The sequence below is a fragment of the Toxotes jaculatrix genome, chromosome 10, assembly GCF_017976425.1.
Source record: "Toxotes jaculatrix isolate fToxJac2 chromosome 10, fToxJac2.pri, whole genome shotgun sequence".
Lineage (NCBI taxonomy): Eukaryota > Metazoa > Chordata > Actinopteri > Toxotidae > Toxotes > Toxotes jaculatrix.
Window position 1 is genome coordinate 25582312 of NC_054403.1, and position 13426 is coordinate 25595737.

Consider the following 13426-nt stretch of genomic DNA (forward strand, 5'->3'; position numbering starts at 1 on the left):
GGTGCCATACTGGCTACTTCCTGGCGCCGACTGGTACGAAACGATGGGGTACAGGGGAGCTCCAGGGCCACTAGACGGTGCAGGAACCAAATTGGGGTAGTGCTGCTGTTGAGGGTGCTGCACTGGGGGAGTGTGGTATGACTGCTGTCCATAGTAGGAACCTGGAGTGGCGTAGGGAGGATGCTGCTGCTGCTGCTGGAATGGCTGTTGACTGTACTGGGTGTTTGATGGCGGAGGTGCTGAAGAGGAGAGGGTAGCAATTGGCTGAGAAGGAGGGGCAGAGCTCGGGGGACCACTGTATGGGGAGGGTGCTACATGATGCTGAGGGAGGTGCTGCTGCTGTTGCTGATGATGGTTGTTCTGGTAGTAGTTAGCACTGTGGGCACTGTTCGTAATGGGCGCTTTGTTGGGAACAGGTGTGGAGTGGGCAGGGATGGTGGGGTAGCTCTGTTGCTGAGGAGGGGCTCCATAGTAGCCTGCAGGTGGATACATGGAAGGGTATGCCTGTGCTGGACCTGGAAAGAGGGACCAAGCAGTTTAGTGCGAATACAATAAGCTTAGAGCCAAATTCTGTTCTACTTCCACTGAGCTTAAACGAGCCAGTAGCACAAAGCTAATACATAAAATACTGAACGAAGGTTATCATTAGCAACAAGCTTCATCAGCATGTTACCTCAGCAGTGGGGTTTGAAACCCGGTTAGCTCTCTAATGAATATGCATCCCCCACATCAACACCAGCCATCAGTAAAAAGCATAACATTTAAGCGTAAAGTTAACTGAATGGTGGTACATTAGAGTTTCAACATCAAAGAGAACATTATGAAATGATGGTGCGCAATCTGTCACACAGCTATTATCTTGCCTTGCTAACACTTAGCTAACATTTTGCGTTAGCCTGATAGCTTATGTTAGCAGCTACTTCCTTCGGGTCTAGGTCAGCTATTAAGTTAGCTAGCATTAGCACCTGACTAGCTTTAGCTGAAACACTTTTTTGCCGAAATTACACGTTGATATTATATATACTTAATGATACTGTTATAATCAATGTCAGAGAGCAGTTGTGTAGGAAATAACAAAAAACTCGGCGCCTGACAAACTATTTGGCATCACAGCGCGTTAGCATGCTAGCACTAGCGGGCTGGCTAATCGCATTCGCCCGGCCTGTGTTACCATTCTGATAGGGGGGCGCAGCTCCACCGTTCGGCGTCGAGTTCTGGCTGTAGCCGACGGAGCTGCCAAGGTTTGTGGAACCCGGCGCAGACATCGCCCTCCCGTCCTTATTCCCACTGATACACGGGTGAATAAATACACATGAGCGTCACCGTCCCAAAGCCTGGTCCACCCCCCGAGAAATGCGGTGAAAAGGACGCTGCTGGTCAATGAGGACCGTGGCAGCCTGGCCAGCTCGGCTAGCCTGAGAGCTGTGGCTTCCAGTCGGGATGTTGAGGAGCTTTACTGGCTCCTGGCTGTGGTCCTCTCACGCCCCCTTGTGGAGCTCTGCTGAGAGTATGTTAACATCTATATGTGAACCATTACATTGTTTTCTGTTGTGTGTGAGCGAAAATAAACTCTATACCTGACATTAGTGGCCTGCTTTTACATGGTTTCACATTGACATGTTACCTTTAATAATACATAATAATAGTTTTATTTGTAAAGCACAGTTCATACAACATATGCAACTCAAAGTGCTTTACATCAATACAACACATTTCATTGAATGCCATCACAAAAGTGTGTCATCCCAAGTAAGGCACGCAGATCTGTTGCTGTTTGTGGTTTCAAAGTGTTGAAGGAACACCTGCAGTCTCAGGAACCTGCCATGGCCAGAGACTGCACAGTTTAGAGCTGCTGTTGCTGCTGCTGCTGTAAATTCTGCATGTTTTGGTGTGTTTGTATCAACACTTTCTTTTACAGCATAAAATGAAATTACCTAAATTTAAAACTACCTATAAAACATTAGCATTTGAGGCCAATTAAATTGTGTAATTAACATAAACAATTGCCAAGCACTGATTTGAAAAGATAAAATCCCATTCTTACACAAACAAGCAGACACACATACACAAAATAAGAAGTTCAAATCCCCTGAAACTGGGGATTCCAGTTTCACAAAATCTATGTAATAAAACTCATGGATTCTGCAGATCAATTCTTACATTTTCTCGATAAAAGATTAATACACAGTTTTATCATCCACTTAAATACAGTAAATCTGACATAATTCCCTAATTTCATGTCAAAAAATTAATTATTTAAAATATGCTGGTTACCTTCCACTAATTCTAGTTGTGCATTCTGATTAAAATCCCTGGACATGCTGCATTCTTTATGTGGCTGCAGGCACCAATGTCCAATCATAACCACTTTATCGTTACACATCCTGAGGGATTCTGGGACGTCCATCAGTACACTCGCACTCCTCTTTGTGTTGTGGAGTGGCAAAGGACCCCTCGCTCTGAGCCTGTCCTTTGGTTTGACATGTGAGGCAGCAGGCAGTGTGTCCATTCTGTCTGCAGCTGTGGCATGACAGAACCAGCTGACAGCAGAACTGGGTGGAACAGAGCTTGTACTGGTCCCATGGGCAGCTGCAGTACCTGCAGTCTGAACATAGACACAAGTTCGACAGGTCTCTTTACATTATTAAACATTGTGAAAAGGGGCTTTTTAACACAGAGATAAAACACTAACCTGAGATTATGTCGCTGTTGGAGGAGATGGTGTAGCGTTCATCGAAAACAAAAAGTTTTCCTCGATAGAAACCATCTGGAAAACGCTCCAGGTACTTGTGAATTCCACCTTTCAGCTGGTAAACCTCTTTACACACATCCTACAAACAGGTTATAGGTTTAGAGATGTAGGGGCCCAGCGTAAACAAAAATCTACAATATTTCTTTTATGCAGAATATTTCAACTACAATAGTTTTCGTAACAAGTGGAACAAGGACACACACAGACAATAACAGTTCCCCATTGTGGAGAGTCAGCAGCTTGCAAAATGTTAGTTAATATGTTTTAGCCATTTCCATCACGTACTTCACATTTAAACAAAATCTAAATGTCATTCTGGAGTTTAAAACCCAGACAGGTCCTCTTACTTTAGAGCGGAGGTACGCAGAGCCACGCTCACATCGGATCCCTCCTGTGCAGTACATGAGGACTTTTTTGTCTCTAAACAGTTCCAGGTTCTGGTCGACGTAGTCAGGGAAGTAGCTAAACTTACGGATGTCTGGGGCCAAACACTGAGTAAACTGCCCCTGGAGGGAAAAATATAATCACAGTTAGCAACAAACCTGACTTTTTCCCTGTTTCATAATGATTAGATCAAAGGCAGTGAAACCATCACTGAAACAAGTAGGAATTCACCATCTTACTTAACGACATTTAAATTAACATTTCATCAGAAATGTTTTTTATCATTTGCTACTTAATACAGTGTTCAAAACTCCAGTTCAGTACTCAGGTGGTACTTTAAGATTCAAGCATTATATATTATGGAACCTGTGCAATTTATTGTTTTTTTGTAGGAAATCTAAAAAATGACTCACAATTTTACTCTCATAAAAGTTACGGCAGTCTAAGAGGATGGTGTCATTGCACAGATTCCCTTTAGACAAAAGAGCCTCCACTTCTTTGTGAAACTCCTCAGGCTCCAAATGAGTTCCTGAGAGTAAAAAAAAAAAAAAAAGATCTTAATGAACATGACCACCTTCACAAATCAAAAGCTTCAAACATCAGCTGTTACAAAACAGAACTTCAGCACATTGTTCCTGAATCTTTTGAGCTTTTGTACATTTGTTGTTTGTTATTACTACTATTAATTTCAATTTTGTAGTATTACAATAATAATATAGAACCTGCTAATCGGTAGGAGATGACATCAGGATTCACTCCCATCGGGACGATTTCCTTATAGACCCCAACCCTTAGGTCTGTGAAACACTCTGCACCACCGTCACTTGTCTGCATGCACACAGGAACAAACATTTCCATTTATATGCAATATAATATAATCTATCATCCATTATGAGTTTTTCATTTGAGTCTGACCTTAAAATCCTCCCTATCCATCTTGAAAAGAGGATGTGAAAGCATCGCAGTGATGTAAAGGTCAGTAGCCACGTTTGTTCCACCAACTGTTCCATTGATGCCTTCAGTCGCCACTCGCACCTAAAGATCATAATCATGATGCAGTTTAAGGGGACAGTTAAATAAAATGAAATGCTCTCTCCTTTTTACAATTACAGGCATGTTTTAAAATTTCTGGCTATTTGTGATGTAAACACTCTGCAATTTGGAAGCAGGATAAGAGAATTTATTCACCTTTCCAGTTAAGTGGAGCTTTTCACACAAAGCTTTCTGCCAAGCACAGATGACATTAGGATCCTCCACTTGACAGTAGTGATAATAGAGGATCACCTTGCCTGGACCCCTGACAGAAAACGAGAACATCAAGAAAAAAAAAAACACAGACATTAAAAATGAGCTTATCAATATTTTACAATTCACATAAATTAACACAATTAAGATGGATTTTCACTTTAAAACAGTACAAAGTCATGGGTATCATGATAACTGAACCCAGATGGGAGATTTAAAAAGACCAATACTTTTGAAGTTGCTCCTTAGAAATGTAACTGGTGTCGGGTATCCACGCAGAAATGTCCACTGCCTCGGCTTTGTGCTCCTTTGGCTGCTGTGTTTCATGTTCTTTCTCCAGCTGGCTCAACAAACACTCATATGTGGCCTGTGTGAGCTCCTTTACTTCAGCATCATGAATTCTGGCCACATGCTTGTGTATAGCAGGGTGTTCACTGAAGGTCTGCCCGCAGCAGCTCCAAGACGTGCTTCCTTTCTCCTGACTGTTGTGCCTCTTGGATGCCACAAAGGTAGCAAATGACTGTGGAAAAGAAAAAGTGTTTCTGGTGTGGAAGTCAGATACTTTTTAAAACAAAAGATTTAAATGCTAACTGTGCTAAATAGCAGATGTTGTCCAGGAACCACTGAGCTTGGATATAAACTGAGCAATTATTTGAGAATTATTTGATTTGAGCAATTATTAACTCATGTATATTAAAGTTGGCACAACGTTTTAATTTATCCCCCAGTATTGCTCCAGTTTCTGTATCTGTACACTCACTGAAAGACAACCATGTGCTCAGCTGTGTTCTCTCATCTGTTAGTTTGGTATATGCTGTAAATCTTTATTCAGTATTTCTGTTGTATCTCACCTTCCTCCTGCAGAAGCTGTAGTATCTTCTCTGTGAGGCAGAAAGTTGTTTCTCCTGTTTCAATCCATTAGATGTGGAAGAGTCAAGGTCCCAGTCCAAGAACGCTGTGCAAGGTGTATGACCCGCTGCTGCCATGGCGTTTAACAGCTTTTAAAATACGATCAGTTAGTAAACTGCTAATAAACAGTCTTTGGCTAAGTTACAATATTTGTTAACATTCAGATGGCGCTAGCTCTGCTTTGTGGTCTGAAAGCAAAGAACTAAGTCCTCATCAAAGTCCTGGCATTCGGATTGTTATATGTTAGGCTTATCTTGGCAAATATGAAGCTTTGATAGTGGTAACATTTACATTTTACAGTCACAAGAATTACCAAGCGTGCGGCGACAAACTCGACATCGGACATCGGAGGAAAACAGACGGTACACCTTCCGGTTGACCCCGGATGTGCCTCACTTGAATCAGACCGCTTTTATTTTTCTGCACTTCTATCGGCCAGGTAGAGCGATCCTCAAGCTTGTTTAAACGATTTCTTCTTTTGTTTTATATTCTTTTTTCCCTCATTGAATTACATTGCAATCACATCGAATCGGAGTGAAACATGTCGAGGAGGCGACACAGCGACGAGAACGACGGTAAGTGGACGTTACATGTGTAATTCATACGTTAGGCTAACGAGTCGTAGCTAGCTAACGTTAGCGTGTTCGGCAGTCTTTGGTTTGGTGCATTCACGCATAATTATTAGTAAATTGATTTCCAAGGCCAGCGTTGGATTTTGTCGTCGTTATCAATAAAAAAAGTTAAACAATTAATATCCGTTGATGGTTATTTTAATTATCGGGACTTAAAACGAGAGACAAACTGTCCTTGTAATGGCAGACTTAACCGGTTTACCGTTAGCTGCTATTAACGTGTGTAGTTAATATGGGGGCGGTAACCAGCTACTGTGAATCACTCAAGCACCTTTAGATTAGCTTGTAAACAAAACATTAATGCTGGTTGTTGTCTCTTAAGGTTTTGCCGTGGTCCTCTGAGTAAAACTTTCATAACTGAGCAGAATTTAGAGGGAAAAACAGAATGCGTTATGTGCAGTTTTAGAGAGTAAAATTAGCTTATTTAAAGGATGAGTTAGCAAGTTTTCATTGAACCCACAGACTAACATATCCTGACTTTTGTGTTTCATCTACATATTGTTTTATTTGCTCTTATTTATATTCATGAGGCCGTCCTTGAGTTAAATCTCTCAGCCGATGTTTCTCTTTCCACTCACCATGTGATTATTGTGTTGCTCTTTTTAACCTTCCAGGGGGTCAGGCCCATAAACGGAGGAGAACATCGGAGCCCATTGAGATTGAAGACCGCCTGGAGTCACTGATATGTCGAGTGGGGGAGAAGGTAAGGAGGCTCAGTATAGGTGGTTTCTCTGGAGATCGAACCCTTAACTCTTGAAGGATTCAGTCTTGAATCACTTCTTTTACTTCAATTTCTAAATTGCTTTGTCTGTCTTGTCAGAGCACATCATCCCTGGAGAGCAACCTGGAGGGTCTCGCAGGTGTCCTAGAGGCAGACCTTCCAAACTACAAAAACAAAATCTTGCGTATTTTATGTGCTGTGTAAGTTCATACCAGATATCACCCTATCACACGTGAAAAGTTGAGCTTTTAGGTGGGAGCTCTCACTGAATTGTCTTTTGTTGACAGCGCCCGCCTCCTACCGGAGAAACTTACTGTGTATACAACTTTAGTCGGCCTCCTTAATGCCAGAAATTACAACTTTGGCGGAGAGTTTGTTGAGGCCATGATCAGACAACTCAAGGAGACGCTGAAAAACAACTTGTACAATGAAGCTGTTTACTTGGTAAGCTAATTTTTTTAGAAGCACCTGACGTGGCTTTTGAAAGCATCAGTATATTGTTCTGTGTGCACTTTTAAACGTAATGTCTTCTTTTTGCAGGTGCGTTTTCTGTCTGACTTGGTCAACTGCCATGTGATTGCTGCTCCTTCTATGGTGGCCATGTTTGAAAATTTTGTCAGTGTTACTCAAGAGGAAGATGTACCACAGGTAGGCAGAAAGTTAATGTGTCAGTAATGTATTGGAAATGATGTCAGGGCAGCGTCAAAGGAGAGAGGTGAACTGTAGGTTGATTAAAAAGTAAAGTGGGGAAAACAGCATGAATGCAACCTGAAAATGGACAAAAGATAGATACTATCTCTGTCGCAGAGAGTTCAGTGCAAAAGTCATATATGCCAGATGGCTTGATTTTGAATTTTTCTTCATGTTGAGTTTCAGATGTTAGGTATTCAGTGGAGTAAGAGATCTTGTTTGTGTTCCCAGGTTCGGTCAGACTGGTTTGTGTATGTTGTTCTGTCCTGTCTGCCCTGGGTCGGTAAGGAGCTTTACGAGAAGAAGGATGTTGAGATGGACCGACTCCTCAGCCAGATCGAAGGCTACCTCAAGTACGATGTCTGCCGTGTGCTGGCTGTCTTACACACTGTTCTGTCTGTCTTTGTCCACCTGCGCTGCCCAGTCTTTTTCAATCTCTTTCTGTCTTTCTTCCCTGTGTATTTGAATAACTTACATCTTCTTGTCCTCTGTCTATTTTTACTTTTTCTAACATTGTCCTGTTTTTGTCTTTACTCAGTCAGTGCTTTGATCAATCCCATCACCTGATTCTTGCATCACTCCACATTTCATGTTTTTCAGGAGGAGAGGAAAGACTCATGTCCCAATGCTGCAGGTGTGGACAGCAGAGAAGCCTCATCCACAAGAGGAGGTGAGAGACACACAACAATGCTACAGTTTCTACAGCTCTCCCATTATTGTACTGAATTATATATCATGTTCCAGTTGCATGGTTAAAATGAAGTTTAGGACCAGCGACGTTTTCATTGCTGAATAACACTCTTGTTCATTCTTGTGATCCAGAGGGCAGATCACTGTTAACCCCACCCCCCTCTTACTTTATCGTCCTCGCAGTACCTGGACTGCCTTTGGGCTCAGATTCAGAAGCTGAAGAAAGACCGCTGGCAGGAGCGTCACATCCTTCGTCCATACATCGCCTTTGACAGCGTGCTGTGCGAGGCTCTGCAACACAACCTGCCACCCTTCACCCCACCAGGCCACATGCCCGACGCCCAGTACCCGATGCCGCGGGTCGTCTTCCGCATGTTCGACTACACTGATGCCCCTGAGGTACACACGGTTTTCCTTTGATAAAACACTGTCTTTAATGTTGTAGTTCACACTTGATAAATGTTCCTGCTCTTTATTCTCAGGGTCCCGTTATGCCTGGCAGTCACTCTGTGGAGAGATTTGTCATTGAAGAGAACCTGCACTGTATCATCAAGACTCACTGGAAGGAGAGGAAAACATGGTGGGTATCAAGCTTGACCCTGTTTCAGTTCTGTCAGATCTGAATGTGCACAGACCGAACACCGACTCAGAGGTTTTAACATTTCTGATTTCTCTTTATTACCTTTCAGTGCTGCCCAGTTACTCAGTTATCCAGGGAAAAATAAGATTCCTCTCAACTACCACATCGTGGAGGTATACAGTTGTGTTTTGTTTTTTTTGTTTTTTTCTTGAAAAGCTACATCCTGAAAAATTAAAGAAAAGTTAAAGGCTGGTGTCAAATATTCATGTTTGTTTGTTTTTTTTCTTCAGGTGATTTTTGGAGAACTCTTCCAGCTGCCGTCTCCGCCTCACATCGACGTCATGTACACCACACTGCTTATTGAACTGTGCAAACTGCAGCCAGGATCGCTGCCGCAAGTTGTATCCTTGACTGTTTGTGTTGAATGTTGCTGATGTTACTCCAGAACGGTTTTTAACAGTTTTAACTTCTGAGTTTAATGTCTCAAGCTTTTCATTTAGAAGAAACTACCTTAACTCCTGTCTGTCAGTTGGCCCAAGCCACAGAGATGCTGTATATGAGACTGGACACCATGAACACCACCTGCATAGACAGGTCCTCTCACTGCACATTTACTTTTCTCGAATGAGGGAAAACATCATTAAAGTGGTTCCTGTGATGTAACACCGTCCTTACGTCTCTCTACATTTCCTTTTTATTTCCAGACTAATCAACTGGTTTTCTCATCATTTGAGCAACTTCCAGTTTCGATGGAGCTGGGATGACTGGTGAGTGATTCTGTAACAGACACAGAACTTTTACAGCAGCTGTTCACAGTTTTAAATGGTCAGAAAACGTGACCAAATGAACCGTTCAGTTGATGATGTGATCTTTGTGATGTTTTTTAAAGGTCTGACTGTTTGACCGTGGATCTAGAGAAGCCCAAGCCCAAGTTTGTCAAAGAAGTTCTGGAGAAGTGTATGAGGTATGAACTCATGATTCACGTTTTACTCTGATCGTTAGCAGGACTTGAAGGAATGTTGGATGTGGTCTGTTTTTTTTTGTTTTTTTTTTGTTTTAACTTTTCATTAAACCATATTTTCTCTCCTTAGTTGAGCGTTAATATCTTCCCTATGGAAGAAGTTGAATGTTACCTTGTGTCCCATTATTTTTCCCTGAAAACATGATTTAGTTTGGCCCTCTGATCTGGGAAGTGCCCCCTTGACCTGGAGTTGTCTGTTTGCTCTTTTTCCTTACAGACTTTCATACCATCAGCGGATAGTGGACATCGTCCCTCCCACCTTCTCAGCCCTCATCCCTGCAGAGCCCATCTTCATTTTCAAATACACAGATGAGAGCGCTTGTAAGAACACTTAAAATTTATATTTTCACAAATCAGCAGGATTGAGTTCTGATGCCTGGTGATCATTTTCCTGTCAGCAGAATGCAGAACATTTCAGAAGGACAAATTCACAGCATAATTATCAGCACAAATCGCTGTGGTCGGCATCAGATAGTTTGGACAGACCTGTCTGTGACTAGCACAGACATGTAGACACCAACCTAACACAATGTCTCTTGCCTCACAGCTTCGTTACCTGGTTACGCAGCGTCCGTCACCGTTAAAAATGCCATCAAGAACCGAGCGTCCAACGAAGAGATCCTGACCTTCCTGAAAGAGGTGCCCAACCCCAACCAGGAAGATGACGATGGTTAGTTTACTTTTACTTTAATCACATACAGTTTTCTTAATATTTTCGGACATTCCTACAGTGTGTCATAACCCACAGTCTCCAGCAGTCGTTGGGTTCACCGCACTGTTGTACGTGGCTGAATTACACAGTTTGTTTGTTCATTTATAAGAGACAGATTTGACATTTATCCAAATATCATTTCAGTCTTTTGGGTCACATTTCGTTCTCTTGAAATTTTATGCCCCTGTGCCAGTGACAGCTGTGGCCGGAGGCACCATGAACTTTTGGGATTTGGAAGGTGGAAGGTCAAAGGCCACATTTGGGCTACAACTTCATTCATACGCTAATTATGACAAAATACAGTTAATAACTTGTAATTAAATTCCTTGTCTTCACTACATATATTATGGGCGAAGGCAAACAACCATGACAGGGTCATTCTAGCTTTCCTTTACACTCCTCTTACTTTGTTCTTTTTCCCTTTCTGTGTTCTCTTCTCTTGCTCTCCCTCCAGATGAAGGGGAGAGCTTCAATCCTCTGAAGATTGATGTGTTCCTGCAGACTCTTCTCCACATGGCAGCCAAATCCTTCAGCCACTCGTTCAGTGCACTCGCCAAGTGAGTTTATCCACCATCACAATAAACCACTTTTATCTTTGTCTTCAAACGTTTTTTTTTTCACCAGTTTTCATGTCTCAGATTTAACAAAGTAAAATTGCCTTGATCTTCAGTGAACAAAGACCAGTGTTTAAAATGAGAAAAGGTTTTTGAGTCTGTGGTTAAGAATAGTTATCACTATTCTTATTATGCAATGTCAAAAAAGAAAAGTAGTTACATTTAACATTAATATGAGATGAATTAAAGGTCTATTATGTTGTAAATCTTGATGATTTAAACCAGTGATTTCCTGTTTCTGTGCACCAACCACGAGTGTAATCACAAAAAGCAAACACATTTTGTATTGAATGAATAAACCCAGCCATGTTGGCCTCACCTGCACCCGATTCCTTCAGGTTTCACGAAATCTTGAAGAGTCTGACAGACAGCGACGAGGGGAAGCTGCACATCCTCAAAGTGGTTTATGAAGTGTGGAGGAACCACCCACAGGTGAGTCACTGACAGAGAAGTGGATCTTTATACCAAACGGTAAATTTTCAGTGACCTTTAGTTTCATTGAAGTGTTTGGTTGTCACAAACGGTGTCTCGGCTGTCGTAGATGATCGCAGTGTTGGTGGACAAAATGATTCGGACACAGATTGTTGACTGTGCTGCTGTGGCCAACTGGCTCTTCTCTCAGGACATGGCTCACGAGTTCACCAGGTAGGACGTCAGCAATGAGAAAATATTTAACATGTAGATGCTCCACATGAGGAGAGGTCAAAGTTCAGTTTTCCCTGGTTTCATCAGGATTTATCGTGTATTTTTCCAGTCCACATACTAGGACATAAAAACTGGTGTTCTTCTTAAATTTTCTCTTCTTGAATTGAAATGTTTTCCTCTCTCTCTGTTTTTCTCTGACTTTTAACTCTTAACCTCATCTAGACTTTTCATCTGGGAGATTTTACACTCAACCATTCGAAAGATGAACAAACACGTCCAGAAGATCCAGAAGGAGCTGGAGGAGGCCAAGGACAAGCTGGAGAAACAGCAGCACAAGAGGGTAACTTTACCCTTCACACTATGTTCATCAAGTGCTTCAGTAAAAAAAAAAAAAAAGAAATGACTTTAGTTGCTTAGAGCAGGAGGGATAATGTTTGTGCTTGTGTACGAACAGAGGGACAGCGGTGACGACGAGGACATGGACAAGAACAGCGAGGACGAGGAGGGTCAGCTGGAGGAGCAGATCGAGAGGCTACAGGAGAAGGTGGAGTCGGCTCAGAGCGAACAGAAGAACCTCTTCCTCGTCATCTTCCAAGTACTGAATGTTCTTTTTTTTTTCTTGTTCTTAGATCTTCAAAGCAGGCAGACAGTCAGGTCAGGGACAAGAGCAGCACGCTAGGTATTTAGGAGTTAGCATCCTTAGCCGACATGTGTACCAGGTGTCCGACTCAGACCAGGGAGATTTTCTGCATTTCCTGACCGTGCAGGTTAATGGGAGAAGAATTAAAGGACTGCGTTTTATGAAGTGTTGTTTTCCTCCCTCAGCGTTTCATCATGCTGCTGACAGAGCACCTGGTTCGCTGTGAGACCGGCAGCGTCGACATCAGCACACCCTGGTACAAAAACTGCATCGAGCGACTGCAGCAGATCTTCCTCATGGTAAATTTAAAAAAAGCTGTTGTTTACATTATCCCACAATCCAGTGCAGCACCAGTCTTCCAAAAACTGGCTGTGATTGGGCTTCTTTTTGTCAGTCAGCACTGCTCACACACGGCGATATCTCACTGTGTATATTCTCTCAATGATGTGACGTCTCTCCTCGTCACGCAGCACCATGTGACCATCCAGCAGTACATGGGAACCCTGGAGAACCTGCTGTTCACCGCCGAGCTCGACCACCACATCCTGGCCGTCTACCAGCAGTTCTGTGCTCTGCAGCTCTGATGCTCTCACTAACACGAACGCAGGTTGGATGAAATGATGATGTATCTGTGCTAAACCTGCACATTAGGAACTACCAACTCTTGCATCAAGAATCTCCTCGCTACATTTTTTTTTTTTTTTTTACTTGTTTTGTGTTTGGTGCCATTTGAGACGTTAGTTATGTGCAAGAGTCTGTTTGACAAATCCTGTCATTAATTTGCTGTAGTGATCTCTTTTTTTAAAATTGTATTTACCTCTTTTTTTTTTTCTTTTTTGGCTTGGCTCTGCATTTTGTTCATTTTTACTTCCTGCTCGTTTCTTATGAATGGGTCTTTTTAAAACTGTATGAACTGAGTCAAGACGGAGCTGGAGAAACGATCCTAGGAGAGGAGATTTCAGGTTGGCTCGGATTGATTCGGAATCTAGAGAGCACTCTACTTTTTTTACATTTGTTTTTTGTGCAATTGTGAAATAATTAAAACTCTCCCGAGTCTTTATCCGCCTGTTTCTTTGTCATCTTCTCGACTTCGTCCATTGAGGGGAGGTCAAGCACGTCTCCATGTCTCTGTCAAGTTTAACAAAATGCCACATTTTACCTCTGAAAAAAATACAACACTATTAATAGCCT

General features: G+C 42.3%; 3 protein-coding genes across 5 annotated transcripts in view; 1 reads left to right on the plus strand and 2 right to left on the minus strand.

The window, feature by feature from the left end:
* The window catches only part of sec24b (SEC24 homolog B, COPII coat complex component), a 21175-nt gene extending 19745 nt beyond the window's left edge, over positions 1–1430 (minus strand). For both annotated transcript variants that reach the window (XM_041048450.1, XM_041048449.1), the window contains exons 1-2: positions 1172–1430; positions 1–515 (exon numbers count right to left, since the gene is read on the minus strand). The exon at positions 1–515 is cut by the window's left edge and continues 172 nt beyond it. In XM_041048450.1, the coding sequence (XP_040904384.1) occupies positions 1–515; positions 1172–1265 (609 nt within the window). In that variant the 5' untranslated portion in view covers positions 1266–1430. The remainder of the gene's footprint in view (positions 516–1171) is intronic.
* A 200-nt stretch (positions 1431–1630) lies between these two features.
* On the minus strand, positions 1631–5633 carry LOC121187983 (thiosulfate sulfurtransferase/rhodanese-like domain-containing protein 2). 2 transcript variants are annotated; one of them, XM_041047427.1, is made up of 10 exons: positions 5604–5633; positions 5233–5379; positions 4612–4901; positions 4325–4433; positions 4052–4171; positions 3859–3964; positions 3550–3665; positions 3100–3258; positions 2693–2831; positions 1631–2605 (listed from the first exon to the last, which is right to left on the minus strand). In XM_041047427.1, exons 2-10 carry the CDS (start codon positions 5365–5367, stop codon positions 2376–2378), a joined length of 1404 nt encoding a protein of 467 aa, XP_040903361.1. In that variant the 5' UTR covers positions 5368–5379; positions 5604–5633; the 3' UTR covers positions 1631–2375. The 2 variants fall into 2 exon arrangements, with proteins under 2 accessions (XP_040903361.1, XP_040903360.1); XM_041047426.1 differs by having other exon boundaries at positions 5233–5627.
* Positions 5634–5691: 58 nt separating this feature from the next.
* On the plus strand, positions 5692–13295 carry LOC121188416 (nuclear cap-binding protein subunit 1). The gene is made up of 23 exons (XM_041048167.1): positions 5692–5865; positions 6537–6625; positions 6743–6843; positions 6931–7087; positions 7184–7291; positions 7565–7686; positions 7934–8003; positions 8207–8422; positions 8506–8603; positions 8713–8776; positions 8894–9004; positions 9133–9197; positions 9308–9370; positions 9493–9567; positions 9842–9945; positions 10172–10294; positions 10791–10893; positions 11289–11382; positions 11492–11595; positions 11818–11935; positions 12050–12190; positions 12421–12534; positions 12706–13295. Exons 1-23 carry the CDS (start codon positions 5832–5834, stop codon positions 12817–12819), a joined length of 2388 nt encoding a protein of 795 aa, XP_040904101.1. The 5' UTR covers positions 5692–5831; the 3' UTR covers positions 12820–13295.
* Positions 13296–13426: the final 131 nt, after the last annotated feature.

Excerpts from the sequence above, each read along its gene's own strand:
- LOC121187983 (XM_041047427.1), bottom strand. The coding sequence starts at position 5,367 with ATGGCAGCAGCGGGTCATACACCTTGCACAGCGTTCTTGGACTGGGAC. Across the intron at positions 4,172-4,324 it reads AGCTCCACTTAACTGGAAAG|GTGCGAGTGGCGACTGAAGG; the intron begins GTGAATAAATTC and ends TATGATCTTTAG. Across the intron at positions 3,666-3,858 it reads CATCTCCTACCGATTAGCAG|GAACTCATTTGGAGCCTGAG; the intron begins GTTCTATATTAT and ends TTTTACTCTCAG.
- LOC121188416 (XM_041048167.1), top strand. The coding sequence starts at position 5,832 with ATGTCGAGGAGGCGACACAGCGACGAGAACGACG. Across the intron at positions 7,292-7,564 it reads AAGAGGAAGATGTACCACAG|GTTCGGTCAGACTGGTTTGT; the intron begins GTAGGCAGAAAG and ends TTGTGTTCCCAG. Across the intron at positions 8,777-8,893 it reads TCAACTACCACATCGTGGAG|GTGATTTTTGGAGAACTCTT; the intron begins GTATACAGTTGT and ends TTTTTTCTTCAG.